This window comes from Myripristis murdjan, chromosome 12 (genome assembly GCF_902150065.1).
Source record: "Myripristis murdjan chromosome 12, fMyrMur1.1, whole genome shotgun sequence".
NCBI classification, from domain to species: Eukaryota; Metazoa; Chordata; class Actinopteri; order Holocentriformes; family Holocentridae; genus Myripristis; species Myripristis murdjan.
The window spans coordinates 17,962,893-17,979,440 of NC_043991.1; the positions used below are offsets into that span (position 1 = coordinate 17,962,893).

The 16,548-nt window shown below is 40.0% G+C and overlaps 1 protein-coding gene across 2 annotated transcripts; it reads right to left on the bottom strand.

The window, feature by feature from the left end:
* Window positions 1-56: 56 nt before the first annotated feature.
* On the bottom strand, window positions 57-16,514 carry LOC115368949 (drebrin-like protein A). Of its 2 annotated transcripts, XM_030065408.1 has the most exons (16): window positions 16,503-16,514; window positions 6,267-6,395; window positions 5,955-6,010; window positions 5,742-5,854; window positions 5,565-5,639; window positions 3,974-4,123; window positions 3,463-3,540; window positions 3,020-3,171; window positions 2,875-2,929; window positions 2,710-2,778; window positions 2,005-2,116; window positions 1,697-1,921; window positions 1,491-1,559; window positions 1,112-1,206; window positions 509-578; window positions 57-356 (listed from the first exon to the last, which is right to left on the bottom strand). In XM_030065408.1, the coding sequence occupies exons 2-16, from the start codon at window positions 6,347-6,349 to the stop codon at window positions 220-222; spliced, it is 1,539 nt and encodes a 512-aa protein (XP_029921268.1). In that variant the 5' UTR covers window positions 6,350-6,395; window positions 16,503-16,514; the 3' UTR covers window positions 57-219. The 2 variants fall into 2 exon arrangements, with proteins under 2 accessions (XP_029921268.1, XP_029921267.1); XM_030065407.1 differs by lacking the exon at window positions 16,503-16,514 and having other exon boundaries at window positions 6,267-6,509.
* Between the last annotated feature and the right edge of the window lie 34 nt (window positions 16,515-16,548).

A 16,548-nucleotide genomic window follows, 5' to 3' on the forward strand; every position in this document is an offset into this window, starting at 1 on the left:
AAAAAAAAAGTCAGTAATATATAATACATTATAATGACCCCAACATTGATCCTTAATAAGGCAAAGCCACAGAAGACACATTTTATTTGACATTAATATTAAGCACAATACGTGTATTTCCCATCATCACCAGTTTAGGTTATGCCACTGAATGTTATTTAATTTGTCCTATGAAGTAGACCACCGGTATTTTGAGAGCATAACCAGGAGCAGAAACAGTTAGAGAAGCTCAACATAATTGGCTGGAAACATGCCATAGTGTCCATCAGGTGCAAAACCCCTCCACCAGCCCTCATCCACCATCTCTATCCCGGTGATGATGTCTTCAGGGTCAAAGGTGATCTCAGTGTTGTCCACTGCGGAAGAGAGGTGATCGATGAGAGAGAGGCAACATCAACATAATATGCCCAGAGCACAGAGCTGGGTGTCACTTAACACTCTGGGACTGTGTGTGTGTGTGTGTGTGTGTGTGTGTGTGTGTGCGCGTGTGTGTGTTGAAAGCACTTACCAGCCTGGTAGTCATAGAGAGCCCTGGCACAGACGCCCTGCTCACTGGACTCTGCCCCGTGCTCTTCCACCTAAGGAGGAGACAATCACATTGGTCCAATCATTCAAGACAAAATGGCAAGGCATGTGATGATTCAGTGTGACTAATCATTTTAGCTCTTGTGAGCTCCTCTAAACACGATCCTGCTTTCCGGGTGCCTGGTCTTTGGTGGCCAGGCTTCACTCAGATTTGAGGTTAGGGTTTAGTTAATGTTTAAACACAAAAAAATCTGACAATAATCACTGATGTGACACTTAAATGTGTCATTTTAGTTATACAAATATATATATATTTGCAATTTAATGTTTAGAGGTTTGTTTATTTTGCTAATTTGATAATCCACTTTTTCCCCATCTTTTTGAAAGAGGCCAAATCACTGTTTAATTAAGATTGGGATCAGATGAGTTTAACAGTTATCGCGAACAAAAATATCTGTTCTTACCAGGGCCCTCGAGGCAAAATCATTTCACATGGGGGTCTGTGGCTCACTGACACTGGATTTGGGTTTGAATTCCCCTGCTCTACAGGCCCAGATACTGTTATTAGACAATAAGGTTGACTCACTGCGGGGGTATCCATGTTGACTTCCTCATACAGATCCTCCTCTGTCCTAGGTGATAGTGGTGCCTCATATGCCTCCTCTTGACCAGGTGATTCCTCTGCAGTTTTGGGTGAATGATTAACATCAGTTGTGCCAAATGTCTTAATATTAAATAGTAAAAGGTGTATTTGAATTTGAAGGAAAAATTCATTCCAAGTTACTCTTACACTGTTAGATATCTAACTGTGATTTTAATGCATTCCAGTCCAATTCACTGTGTGTGAGCATGTGTGTGTGTGTGTGTGTGTGTGTGTGTGTGTGTGTGTCTTCCATAATTTTCTCCCTTAAGTTTCATAGCTTCAATGAGCATAAAAAATGATTGGCATGTGCAGTGCAGCATACCTAGCGTAGCATCTTCTGCATCATCATCAAATTCATCAGACCAGTACTCCTCCTCTTGGTAAGCACCATCTGTGTGTATGAATACAAGAGAAAGAGTGACCCTGGCAATTCAATTAACATCATAATCTGCCTTTCATCATGTACATAATCAATTGTGCATGAATCGTGCATCCTAAGGGTTCAGCGTCAGGCTCTGTGCATCTGACCTGCAGCCTGGACAGGTGAGGCCGGTGTCTCTGGTACTTCAGGAGAAGCAGCTGCAGCAGGTGAGTACGACCTGTCAGCTGAGGCAGAGGGGACTGGGCATGTTGGTTCAATGGGTGAAGGGGGGGCCAAAGGTGGAACAGGAGCAGATGGTCGAGGAAACTCTGGCTCCCCTGGGATTTCTCTGTCCTGAGATTTCTGAGACAGAAATGGGCTCTGCAGTTTCCCTGAAAAACAAAACGAAAACCAGAGATGTAAATGATCAGTTCCATTTCATGCAATTTGTTTATGTGGCCTGCACGTGCATTACCAGGTCTGGTTGTGGCGGGAGATCGTCCACTGTTGAGACCAGAGGGCTGCTCTTTCTGCTTAAATACGTCTCTGGGATTAAATGACCTCTGAGATATCAGCGATTCTGCCTCCTGTGAATGAGAGTGAGAGTGCAAGGCACAGAAAAAAAAAAACATGTTTCAATTATGTTTCACATAATTTACACGTATTAAAGAATGAGCTCACTAGTGGATTCATCTGGACAGGCCTTTGGGTCTCGGTCTCAGGGTCTCAGAAAGATTGTAAAGATCTTGGTTTGGTACTTATTCACAGATATTTGATTTGTATGTGTGGCATCTGATGATGTAATATAAATGTTAGGATACTGTATGATATAGTGAGAACTCCCACTGGAGAACTCAGCTCTGATTTCTGAAACAACATATGACGTCAAAGCAAGTTTCCTGGCTACAACAAACTCTCAAACTCAGATTCTGTCAGGTGAAAACTGTAGGCAAAAACACAAACTATAACATTTTAACTGAGCACTCCATTGTGCTGTTTCATTTTGTGCACCACCACCTTTTTTTTTTATCCAACAGAGAAATGTGAGGTAATGCTTTGGGCTATAGTGAGCAGTGACCATGCTAAAAATGATGGCAGTCCTTACTCTGTTACTGTATGATGCATCAATCTGATAAATAAATCCTCTGTATTAACAACACTGTATGATATCCACACTCACCTTAGCTTTCTGCACTGACGCAGCAAATTGAATGCTTGCTTTCTGCGAGTTCTTCTGGTGCTGCTGCTCCTAAAAGTGACACATGATGCTCTCTATAACATGCTGATTTCTAACAGGCTTGAAAAATGAGAAAAGGGCTTTGTGTTTATGTAACTCTCATCTCACCAATCGCTGCTGCTCTCGCTCTCTTTCTTCTGCCTCTAGCTGCTTCTGATAGCTCCTGTCACACAGAGACACTGGAGCATTACTCAAAACATAGGGGCATCCATTATTCTTTGTGCGCATGCATGTGTGCCTTTGTAAGACTTACTTATTCTGGTCAATCTGCAAGGCTCTTTCCCTGGCTGCTCTTTCTCTTTCCGCCGCCTGTCTTTGATCTGCCTCTTTTCTTTCTCTCTCCACCTTTTGCCTCTCCTGCTCCGCTCTTTTGGTCTCCTCCTGTCGCCGGACTTCCTCATCCCTCTGAGGAAGATAGTTATATTAATTTATATAAAACACCAATATGATGGATGGTACGTGGCTTGCGTTTTCAAACTGATGGTTTGGCCAGTGGTCAAATACATGGTAAATGCAACTGATTTTGAACCCTTTTTTACACAGCAGCCATTTTGACTTGAACTAGAACTTAACTTGAACCTTAATTCATGTCATTCGTAACGGCTGTGTTTACCTCTCTATTCCATGTTAAAATGGCTGCTGTGAAAAGGGTCTATTAAGCTGTATACACTGATCAAAATCAAAGTCAAAGGAAACCTGAGCTTGGGCCCAGAAGCTGTCCTTGTCGGTTCTCTGAATCTCTTCCACTGCGTTGGTTTTCTGGTACACTGAACCCTGTCATAACACAGTATGGGTTATTATATTTCTGCCATCATTAGTTTGTGAAAATGCAAATGATGCTCAGAATCCCCAAATGCCATTTCCTGGTGTGGTGTGTGTGATACTACGGGGTCTTCTACTAAATCTTAGTCAATGTAATGTTTAGTGACTAAACCTTGTGCATTTCTCTTAAAAATAAATAAATAAATAAATATTACAAAATGTATGATTGTTTTGCAAAGATTGCTGCATGAAGTTATTCCAATGTTGTTGCACTCCAGTCTCACATTTGATCCGTCTTCAGAATTTTTGCTATTATATGAGTTTGTGTTCTTTGATTTCTTGTTGGGAGCTTAATTGTGTGGTGTCCTTTTTTCTATATATTGTTAGTAACTAGTGTGTGTGTGTGTGTGTGTGTGTGTGTGTGTGTGCGCTTGTGTGTTCTCACCACAGGGCCTCTGGGTACATCTCTGTATTCCTGTGTTTCTCTCTCTTTGTGAAAATTAAAGTTGGCCCCTGATGCTTTGGCCACTTTAGTCAAGATAGTCTGTGGATCCACATCCTCCTCTGCCCGAGCATTTATGGTCACATGAGCTCCCTGTGATCACAGAAAGTTTGGTGATAATTAGGCTGCATTAAAAGATGGGACAGGAGTTATAAATAGGCTTTAGGAATGCTGTTTAGGGAAATATGATATTTTGAAAGCTTTGTGTTTGTAAAGTTGATCAGTTTAATTCCAAAAGCAAATACCCACTTTCAAATAATATACACCAATTCTGACAAAAAGGATTGTTGCCATGAAAGTAAAACACATTCTTGAATTATTATAAAAATAATATACTGGCCAAGATTTTACTGTTTGTGAAACAGTAGCATTTAAGTAACTTCTCACTATGAGACCCTGTTTTTGTTGCTGTTTTTTTTTTTTTTTTTTAATCACCTTATTTTTGTACTTCAATTCAATCAACACAAGTTTACAATTGAGGAAATGAAAAAAAGAAAAAAAAAACTCAATTTGATTTAATTTTTTTGCCATGGCTTTATACTTTCTCTGCCTGTTTGTTTTACTTTCTTTTGTTATATTCATCCTATTCTGATTTTGTTTTTGTTTTGATTTGATGCAGTTGTGTTTCTTGAAAATTTGACTTTCTATGATGTGAAATAATAGTTTTGTTTAAGTTAATTGCTGCTAATATTTGCCCACTCGGCACCTCAGGTGTTCATGTCCACAGTCACTGGCTGTCCATAATAGTTCAAATAAGTGTGACCAGATAAGTTCAGATAAGTTTTGCAAAAGCTGTCTTGCCAGGAAGTATCATGATTGCTGGTTTTTCCCAGCAAAAAGAAACAGTAACTGTGAGGATGAGGAAGTAAAACATATTTTGCTATTGTGCAACGTCCCTGGTCGTATAATAGGCAAAGAGCATGGTTGTCAGGGTGGGGTACGGATGCATCTAGTTTCAGGCTTTTTGAAGTCTATTCTGTCTTCTTTGTCAGGATAATTGGTGCGATGCTACAGTAACTTCCTCAACAACAAGCTGGCATGCCTAACAGGAGTTTGCCTGTGGATATGCCTCCACTGCTCAAATCATCCTGGCTGTTGTGTTCATGTGTATTTCAAATACACATGGATCCACTGTGCAAATAAGACGACTTCAGAGTTGCTGTAAGTTTTATTATAGGTAATGACTCCTGTAGACCTCAAGTCTTTATGCTAAGCTAACATTAAATACTACCCATATGAGCCAAACCACTGGATGTGCAGAGGTGAAAATGGTGTCAAACATCTTATCTCAGTCTGGGTAATTCGGAAAAAGGGTAACCCTTTGCCCAAAATGTTGGAGTAGACCTTTAAGGAAGAGTTTCCCACCCTGAGTTTTCAAAATGGCCAACAAGTGAATAAATCGGTGCCAGTGCACAGTGGGCATTTAAGTTGTGTTTACATAAAGGGAAGGCCGTTCACAGGTTAGAGGACATTTATTTGGGAACTGTAGCATTTCAATGTGCATAATAGCATTATTTCAGGTGGTCACACTCACCTTCAGGAAGTTGGCAATGGAGCTCAAATGATTGGCACATATGCCTTTCCGAGAGTCTTTCACTCCTTCACCTGTCTGTGCACACAAACACACCGTGGCAAAAGCAAACTGAGTGGGGTATTTGTAAAAACGGTACATTTTTTGGTTTTACGTAAATTAGATGTCTGTTTCTCTTACCCAGTTTATGAGGACGTATTTTGGCAGACCAGAATTTGGGTCTTGGACACGACAGAAAGCGTACATCACCTTCCCACTGCTCAGCTCCTCTACCATCTCCTCTAATCCACCGTCTGCACATGCACATAGAGTACAACAAATATTCAGTTATACCCGATCAAATCAATTAATCAAGAGCTTACTAGTTTATTTATTCCACTGATCAAATCTTACCTCCTTTCTCTGCCAGGCGAATAGCATTGCTGTTCCCTTCGTAAGTGAACAGGGCCCTGATCACACCCAAAGGTGTCAAAAAAAGAATGATAAAAGGGTTACCACTGTATATGTTTGGGGGAATGTACTTTTAAGAATGGGAATGAAAATTACACCTTGCAATAGACAGGGGTGTACAGAGATTTAAGACGAAGAGGAGGTGAAATATTAGACAAAATGCAATCAAACTGCATCTTATTTGGTCTAATACACAAAACTGATTTCTGATTAATCAAAACATTACAGTTGGATTAGGCTGAGGTATTAACTCACCAGTTTGTATCTGCCTTGGCGTCTATCACCTCTTTATAAGCAGCCATGAGTGCAGAGCCATTCTTACTCAAATTGACTGCCATTCTTCTCCTGTTTCTTCTCCAGCCAGCATTCACAGTTCAAATATGCCTATCCCACAGATCCAACTCACAACCAGATCCACGTTTCTAGAAAATCCAGAGCACAAATGGATAAAACAGCATAAAACGATGAAATGGAAAGGCTGCAGTCGTGACGTTATTGTGATTTACTGAGCAGATTTTCCTCATGTGTCAAACCAGTTGGGGCAGACGTTTAAACCTGAACAACCACATTCTTTAAGATGTCACTTCTCTCTGTGTTACTCCCTGTCATCCAGCAATAGTATCCGAATAAGTAAACCCAACTTGATTCACCATATTATGGCCCCCACAGAAAGTATAGAGGCCATATGTGGTTGTTTGTTCAGCAACAGTTTGTGGGTGTGTGTGTGTGTGTGTGTGTGTGTGTGAGAGAGAGAGAGAGAGAGAGAGAGAGAGAGAGAGAGAGAGAAGGGTGTGATTATTTGTGATTCTTGTCCACAAAGATGCAGTATGAATTATCTGGCTGAGTCCTGCATGATAATTTTCTTACAAAGTTAAGGAATCCAATAACATATTATCCACAAAGAGAGAGGACTTGCACTGCTGGCTTTATGAACACCCATAGCTCAACAAAATTACACTTTTACCCTGTTATGCCATAAAACTAATAACAGTGCCAGTGTGATAAGAGTAAAAAAAAAAAAAAGGGAAAAATACAAGAATATTACCATAAAATTGCCACAAAATTCACAAAATAAGTATATATAAAAAAAAGTTTGCCAAGACTATAAAATTAGCAAAGAAGAGGGAAATTATCATGAAATGACTTGAATTTTTAAAAATTCAAAAAACAATCCAAAGAAGTGTATTTAGAAAATAAATAAATAATATTACTTTTTTTTTTATTATTTTAATTTTAATCTTTAATTTTTTTTTTTCCAGTAAACTGGAAAAGCGCTGTAGAAATCCATTTACCATTTACCAATTTCCCTTGAGCCCCTGCACAGGGAAATCTGAGGGCAGGATCAACTACAGAGCAGCAATCCTGCAACTGGCTGTGTTACAGCATTTTGTTAAAAAAACAAAACAAAACAAAACAAAAAAAAAACACTGTAGTATTGTCCTTGCTTGCCAACCTCAGTTGTACCAAAATCTCAATCCCAAGTGTGAAGACAGTTCCCATCTTGCTGCACCAAACATGTACCATCAGGTGTGACCTGAAGATGGAGCTATGACATCGTGTCTGGTATGAAAAGCGCTTCCACTTTGAATCATTAAAACTTGCTCCTTGTTGTGCTTTTGCGCTGTAATTTATCCAGTTCCATGTTTCAGTATTTAGGTAAAATTTCCACATCAAACACATGCAGAAAAAGTTAGAAACTGAATTCCTGAGCCTCATTTCAGCCAGTGAATGAGTGTGATAATTTTGTGTTTGTGTTCCCAAAAGTGGTTATGGATAACAGGTAGACCCCTGGCTGATAAGCTGGTAGGCCAATCTGGTTCTCCCACAAATACAGTTTTCTTTGAAAAGCCCCCCAGTGCATCACAATCACCTTTTCACATGCACATTTGTTGCATATTCAGGAGCTTCATTATATAGCCCAGTTGCATGGCCGCCTTTTCTGCTCAGGCTCAGAGGATGTCAGGACACATTCCTCCACCCTAAATGTCATTCCTTTAACTCCATCACAGCATAGATGTACAGTGCATCTTATACCTGGAATAATCTGTAAAAGAACTTGGACTTTCTGCCCCCTATACGACAGCTGTTCAACAGCCTCATTTCAGATCTTGTTTTAAATGATTGGAAATGCTATCAACTGTACTGTAATTTTCTCTTTATTGCCCATTTTATTTATTTATTTTTCTCTACTTCATTTTTCATTGTATCAATTTCTTCTAATTTATAATTTCCTCCATGACATGTTTATTATCCTAATGAGGACACCCCCTCAATGGTCTTTCAAGGTAAACTAAAGGTCAAATGAATGTGTGAGGTGTCTCTCACCTTCATAGCCATCTATGAATGTCGTGAGTATCTTGAAGCATTCATGCATCTTCTTTTCTTCCGCCAGTGTGGCTCTATACACTGAATGTAACACAGTTTCTCGCACACATTTAAGAGGCACCCACACACCACACATTAGCGTCATTTAGTGTAGCCGTTTTGATTTGTTTTGTGTGACAAAGGACTTCTTTCAGTTACTTGCGGACTTGGTGATGGGTCAGCCTGCAGTGTGTGTCTTTGACAGATGTGACTGAGAAACAGAAGCAGCCATCTATTGTTACGGTGGCATTAACAGGGATCACTCCCTCTCCTAAGGGTCAGTGTAACAGGGCCTGGAGGGCTGTCAATGATAGCCATGGTGCTGTATGTATGTATGTGTGTGTGTGTGTGTGTGTGTGTGTGTGTGTGTGTTTCTTTTTACTCAGACAGACACCCTGCCCTACCCCTGGGCTGCATTGTTTTTGTATGTTGTGTGTGCGTGTGTGTGTGCATGGATGTTTATGACTGTGTGTGTACGAGAAAGGCTTTCTCTCTATATATGTACCAACTTTTATATTTTCCCCGCCAGCATCCGCTTCTCCATGCACGCCTCATCATTAATCCAATTCGCGAGGGCTATGCCACTTTGTTGACATTAATTCAATTACACAGCTTCTCTCCGATAAAGCATACACACACACACACACACACACACACACACACACACACAAACAAACAAGTGTGAGGGGCTGGTAGATGATCCTGTTAGTAAATGAATGGGTGATTGATGGACTGCAGCTCAGGAGCAAATTGCCCCCTGGGGCTAAGCTGCTTCTCTCTGTCCATCCTCCCTCCTCCTCCTCCTCTCCCTCTCTGAACCCCCTCCCCACCCTGCACCACTCTCAGCACTATACTCACTCGTCAGCTTCTCCCAAATCAGTGCCTCACCCACCACCCGCTGCCTTTTTTCTTATCTACCCTGGCCGTGATAGGCACCATTAACATTCTCCTTCACACCTCTCTCCCTTTCTCAGCTATGGGAGGTGTGTGGATCCCTCCATCCCCTATACAAACACTGTCTCTCTCTCTCTCTCTCTCTCTCTCTCTCTCTCTCTCTCTCTCTCTCTCTCTCTCTCTCTCTCCCTCTCTCTCTCTGTGTGTGACAGACACAAACACACACACTTATGCTACCCACCTATGACAATTTACAGTCTTATAAACTGATAAACCCGGAAGCCAACATTAACCTTTCCATTATATCTGATAAGCTAATATTTTGAGATTTAGGGACTATTTTTTTAGGCCGAGCTCCAGGTGCAAAGAGAGGCCATCAAAACAGCTGTCCGATGGCAATAACCTTTCCCTGCAGCTGCCTCGCAGAAATGACCTCAGTACTGAATCATTTCACTGAACATACGTGCATATTTATGGCGTTTATGATTTAACATGCATGCTTCCCTTAATGCTAAATCCATCAGTACCAAGTGAAGTCACAAAAACGCTAGAAATATCACTATAATAAAAGGAAACATGGAAACAATAAAACCGATATTTTGTCATTTCTGAGCCTTGAATGCCGGGTAAATGAATTTCAGGTCTCCTCTCCAGGGGGCGAGGCTGTAAGAAACAAGAGGGGTTTTACTGCATCTGTGAGTGTGTTTGTGAGAGCGATAGAGTGTGTGTTTTAACAGTGAGAGTTTGGCTTTTATAGTGTCTCATTTCCTCTCTCTTTCTGTGGTGTAATGAGCTTTGAGCTGGAGGTGTGTATTGCACTCACAACACACACTCTCTCACACACACATAACACACACACACACACACACACACACCAATGTTCCTGATATATATTTAGATATAGATGCAGCCTGTGTTGTTTATTCTTTAAACACGGCCTGAAACTAAATTTCATCTTTCCACTCTTTTTTTTTTTTTTTTTTTTTTTTTCTTGCAGCCATTCTTCCTGAGCCTGTTTCTGGCACACTGCTGGCATTTGAGCTTCTAAAAATCAAAAGTGAGCCTGCAGTTTCAAGAGTAAAGTTACAGTGTAACAAGCAAACCTGGTCAGACTGGCTTGGCAGAGACTTGTGATGATGGTTGCTCACCTGATTTTGAACCATTAAAATATTTACTCGCCATGAGAATTTTATATAGCGTTATATAAACGTATGATCACAAAATTTAAATCAGAAAGGAGGTGATTAACTCATTAACTTGGTGATAAGACGATGGGGTCAGCAACCAGAAACTCTGTGGTATGTTCTAACTTTGTTTAATAATTTCATGACATTTTCACAAGACTCTGAAAGACATCTTATTATTAGGGTCTGTATGTTTTTTTATGTTCTTCACTAAATCAGGGTCTAGTTCCCCATTGAGTTCTTCCAAAAAACTGCACTTAGGTGGTAAATGCATTACATCTGCATGCTCAGGACAGTTTGTCTTTGAAATGGAAAAAAGCAGAAGAAGAAGAAGAAGAAGAAGAAGAAGAAGAAGAAGAAGAAGAAGAAGAAGAAGAAGTTGTTGTTAATATTTAATAGCGGATGTTTCAGTGACATAACATGGCCTCTGACGGCCATACTGGAGGTCACTGAACATCTTGGCTGAGAAGAACTAACTGAGTCTCTAAAAGTATGACACATCTTCACAGAATTCTGCAAACATGAAACTTTTCTGTGCTGATTTGAGCCGATAATTGATGAATCTGATCAGTTTCGGGTTTAGATGACCAGCTAACCATGAGCTGGCCAGGTAACCATCACTGACTTGATCGGCATGCCTGCTAACGTAAATGGAGATAAACCAGACTGTAATATATTTATTTAGGCCTTATGAAGCCCAGTCACTTCTCCACTATGGCACCAGACTTGTATGGGTGGAACACACAAAAAATAAATGAAAAAGATAAAGCTGATACATGATGAAAAAGACTGATAAAAGTGTAACTGATAAATTTGTCTTTAATCATCAGGCATGATTAAAACACACTTCATCTGATAAACCACTCTGTCTTTCTTTATCAAAACAAGCACTAATTCTGCTTTTATCAAATCAAGTGTGTTTCAATCAGGGCGCTCCTTTCTTTACCAAAGTGCTCACTGGTGTGAACTTTTACCGTGCAGCACGTGCACTGCCCCAGCGTGAACAGACTTCACCGAGGCTTCACCCTGACGAAGAAGCAGAAGTTTTGTTTGCAGATTTTGTTGGTCAAGTTGACATGCTGACATGTCAGTGTGGCTGCGAGTTGTGAAAGAGCAGAGAGCATCGAGCGCTGAGCAGATCGCTGCAGCTGCAGGGACTGTAGGCGGGTTTTGGAATGGTTTCAGTACCTATTTTGCTTTTTCAACCAGTGATCTTCATTGCCTATGTATGAAAAATCACAGCTTGATCAAGGGAGCATACAGTTGTAGTGCTCACTCACCGGTCTGTCAGGGAATCTACCTGTGTGTGTGTGTGTCCTCCCACCTCTGCAGTGTTGACGCAGCCTCTGTTTTCCATGACATATTTATAGAGCAGAGGCAGGCATACGTGCAGCCACAGATCTGAGCATAGATCAGAATGATTTGGAGGAGATAGACCCTGAAAAGATCAGTTCATGCATTTAAGATAAACTGGTGCATTTTTTTTTTTGTATTATTCAGATTTCTTAACTTTCCACTGGGGTACCTGGGAGTTAGCAGAGTGGCATCAAATGTAGCTCCCTGTAGTTTAATCTGCAGCATTTGAAGAGGTGATTGTCCCACACAGAGACTAAAGCTACGTGCACACAGAGATGATTTTTTTTTTTTTTTTTTTTGAAAACACAACTTTATCCGCTAAAAAAAAACTGTTGAAAATCATGTTTTTGAATATCTCTGCACATATATGTCCTCTCAATATGAGCATGTGCAAAGATACTGAGAAGTCACTGCAGCAGTATGCTGACATCCTAGAGAGCTACAAAATTGTCAGTGCAAATACAGTTGAAGACAAAGTGATTTTCAATGTTTGGCCCATTTGCTGCATTGCAACAAACTATTTCACAAATGAAGCTGCCATTTAGTCTTTTACAACTCAAAATTCAAAATCCAGGGATTTCGATTACATGCTGTGAGATCGTTAGAACCCTCACATGATTTGCAAAATGGTTTGTTACATTGTAAAATGTGCATAAATTGTAGTAAATGGGCCAAACATTCAGTCACTGGTGGGGTCCTTTAACTCTCAACATGCGAATGGGCCTTTTATGGGATTACTTGATTTTTACAAAAAAAAAAAAAATATTAACAGAACTGAGAAAGCGAGAAACCTGAGAGAAACCATGAAGCTCAATGTGAACACAAATACACATGAAAGCAACATATCTAATACTTTACTCAGTGTCTTCTCAATTTGATTCAGATGGTTAACATCTGGTTATCACTGCCTCTGCTCTTATTTTGAAAATAGCCCACAAAATAGGTCTCCTCTTCCAGTCAGGGTATTTTTAAATGTAATAAAATTCATTTTGGCATTTTTAAATGCCATTTGTACACATGCAGACACACACACACACACACACACACACACACAGACCCCACACCACACACCATAGAGATTTTATGGCTCACACTACCAACTCAATTGAGGGTCCCCTATGGAGAGCAAACCTGGTGGCAATTAGGCCTAATGCCTCCTAACCCGCCCTCTGTCTCGCTGTGTTTTCTCCGCTATTTCACAATTGTTTTCCACTCTGTGCCATTTCTGACTGTTTATTTCTAAGAGTTGGTTCACAACAGTTGTCAGATTTAGTAGGGCCCATATTCATCCTTCCTCTTGAACCATCTTTGAGTTTCCTCCATTATACTGTACAAACACACACACACACACACACACACACACACACAAAACATACACTCAGCCTCTTTGGAAACAAAAGAGGGATTTCCTCCCCACCGACAGGCTCTCAAACCTCATCACCCACCCACACACACGCTTTCTCCCTAACTGCAAACATTGGAGTACATATCCTGTGGATGGCGGGAGTCGGGGGTTACAATTGAGGGGGGGCGCGCAGTGACACCCCACCCCCCCTTGCTTCTCCCTCCTCCCCCTGGCCTGCTCATGTATAGCTGTAAGGAGAGGGTCTTCACGAGCTATCTGGCTCCATGCCAAAGATTGAACCCTCTCAGTAATCCCCTCTCACAGATATACACAGCTGTTGGAGTGTGTGTTTTCTCCTTCTCTTTTCCATCATTTCCCCTCAGTCGATCAGTCATACACCTCAATCTGTCTGACAGGGTTGAAGAGGCCTGTCATCGACGTGATGGATTTGTGCTCCAAAGCAAGTGGGAAACATTACAGCAAAGACCCTCGAGTAACAGAAATCAGTCCTGAACACTTACAGATTTTAGGTCCCCAACCCCTTTTCCTGCAAGTTATGGTGGAAATGAAACTGGAGACCCAGGCGTGTTCCAGACTCCAGATGTGGTAATGCTCTCTCTCTCTCTCTCTCTCTCTCTCTCTCCGTTCATCCCTTTTGCTGACTCAAGCACAAAGAATTGCACACTTGAGCCCTAAAAAGTGGAAAGACCACTAAAATATTCTATTCAAGTTCAAGCGTTGCTACTGTAGTGAAAACAGAAGTAAAATCACTGGTGTAAAAAGGTACGCTTGTTTAAAATGTTCACTGAGCTTCTCCAATGTCAGAAAAATAACTCGCTTTGAAAACAAACAAACAAAAAATCACACACACACACACACACACACACATCTCAATGAGTACAATATGTGATATTGCACAATGTTGTTATAGACTATGTGGAGTGTTTTTGCAAAGTCACAGGGCTGGGTAGAGTACAGAATAATTGTTCTTGACCAAGAGTACAGTTCTTCATCCAAAAATGTACTTGGGTATGGATAAAAGTTACCATGTAAGAAAACTACTTAAGTAAGAGTGAACCACTATTCATTTAAAAAAAAAAAAAATACTTTGATTAGTGAGTACAGATTGTATTGTTTGTTTGGTCTATTTTCATGCCACATGATAATAGTGATGGATGTAGTCTGAATTTGTGGCCAATGCATTTTTTATGTGTCATTCTCCCACGCCCTTGAAAACAGAGCATCGTTATATCAAGATCCTTTTACACAAGCTAAAACAATTGTCTAAAAGGTTATTTTGATATGTAACAAACTTTTGTCCAACATTGTAGTTAAAGATGATTTGATTGTTGAAAAACACTATTGTTAGGTTTCACATTTGTAGTATAAATTAATTCTTAGCGATGAAAAACTTACCTCAGTGTGCTTGCATAGATTGGTTGATGAGCTTTTACACGCTGAAGTTTGGGTGGTTTTAGGCAGGCACATGGATCATTTTTAAAAAGTGGATCTAAGTGCAGCCCGGGGTTGCTCTCTGCAGCCTTGGATTAGGTGGTTTGACCTTCCATTGCTGCTGCCTAACTGAGTAAGATTGAGTAAGATTAACATGTGCAGCTCAGAGAATATAACATGAAGGACTTGTTACTAAAAAATTGTACTCATTTCTGTTACTTGTAATGTGTTGCCACCCACCTTTGCATCATTCCTAATGCCATTTGATATTAGAGATATGATTAAGACAACTGAAAATGCTCATCCTCATTATGTATGTATGTAACTTACCACTGACTAGTAAACTGCTGCGATGCTAATGGAGAGCCAATAAAACCTGGATGGATGTAATTACAATGTAGAATAGCACAACACCTCAGTAAGAGCAAAACTGTAGCCTTTATTTAAAAAAAAAAAAAAAAAAAAGTTACAAAAAGGTACTCAATTATGGTAGCAAAAGTTAATTTATTTGATGACTTCCTCCTTTGAATACAATTAATAAATAAGTAACTTTGGTTGAATTGGCCAATGAGAACTAAATGGAGGAAATGTCTTGAAAATTCAAGGGCAAACTGATGAACAAGAAACGTGACACTAATAAAAATAAACTTTTCTCAAATATACTGAAGGAACCCCACTAGTTTCCTACACAACTTCTATGATGTTTTATCTGATTATAAGAGATTTTTGTGTTTCATGTGTCCTATTAGTCTTATTTATAAAATGCCATGCAAAAACTTTTTAAACTCCATAGCATGAAGACTTGGGAGGGAAGTAGGGAGGTGTATTTATTATATAAAACCAATGTGTTTCTGCATATGCCTAGCCCAAGTGTGCAAAGAGTTCCTCCCTATTTTTCCTTTCCACTATCTTTTTCATCACCTTGGTATTTACAATGAAGTAATGCCAGAATTACCTTCCTTATACAATTAGGCTCTTTCTCCTGCCAGTAAGCATAGATTTGGCTTTTGCTGAGAAACAGCATTTAGTCCCTGTTAGTAAGATTAGCTACCGGAGGCTTAAAAAGTTTTCAAAACCCCAAAATTCCTCAGCTCTTTTACTACTCGCTGCATAAACGCATAAACATTTTACACATTGCATAAGAAATATTCATGACTTGAGTCACTGACACGCAGGGAGGGAGGGAGGGGGGAAGGGAGAAGAGAGAGAGAGAGAGAATGTTCCCCTCATATTTGTCTACTCCAGAGGGCGTAGCACTAGTGTGCAAAAATCCAGTCCAAGTCTCACTGAAGGCTACAGTGCTGAACATATTACATTACATTTATTGTTACGTAATCTTTATTCTGAATAGAGCATACTACTGATGTTTGACCATGCTGTACCTTGAAAAAGTTGCTGATTTTTATTACAGAGAACCTTTGTATCTCATTATTCTTGAAAAGCCTCCACATCAGCTGCAAAAGGATTCATAAGCATAAAATAATAATAAAAAAAATAGGACTATATGAATTAAAGTATTTGAGCAACCTCTATGTGCTCATTTATTTACATAAATAACTAGAAAGATAGCACACAGTAGAGTGAATATCTCTGCCAATGCTTTGCAAGATATTCCATTTCCACTTCACACAGTCTTACTTTTTATGCCTTTAATTTACAGTAATGTTTTCTGTTTAATAAATTAAAATATTAAACAGTTACATGTGTGTGGTTGATAAGGAGTTATGCACGTTTTTTGTGATAGGCCACACCCACCACCACACTCCCTTTTGGCCAGTCAGCATGAAAGATTATTCAGCTCTTCCTTGTCCCATGACCAAGCTCTCCACCAAGTTTTGTCATGTAACATGAATCTGTTTGGAAGTTGTATACCTTTTCATGACAGGCCACACCCACTGCCACACCCCATTTTGTGCAAATGTCATGAAAAATTAATCTGCTG

Coding starts and splice junctions, on each gene's coding strand:
- LOC115368949 (XM_030065408.1), bottom strand. CDS start 6,349: ATGGCAGTCAATTTGAGTAAGAATGGCTCTGCACTCATGGCTGCTTAT. Junction 5,855..5,954: donor TCGCCTGGCAGAGAAAGGAG/GTAAGATTTGAT, acceptor GTGCATGTGCAG/ACGGTGGATTAGAGGAGATG. Junction 1,922..2,004: donor TCCCGCCACAACCAGACCTG/GTAATGCACGTG, acceptor TTTGTTTTTCAG/GGAAACTGCAGAGCCCATTT.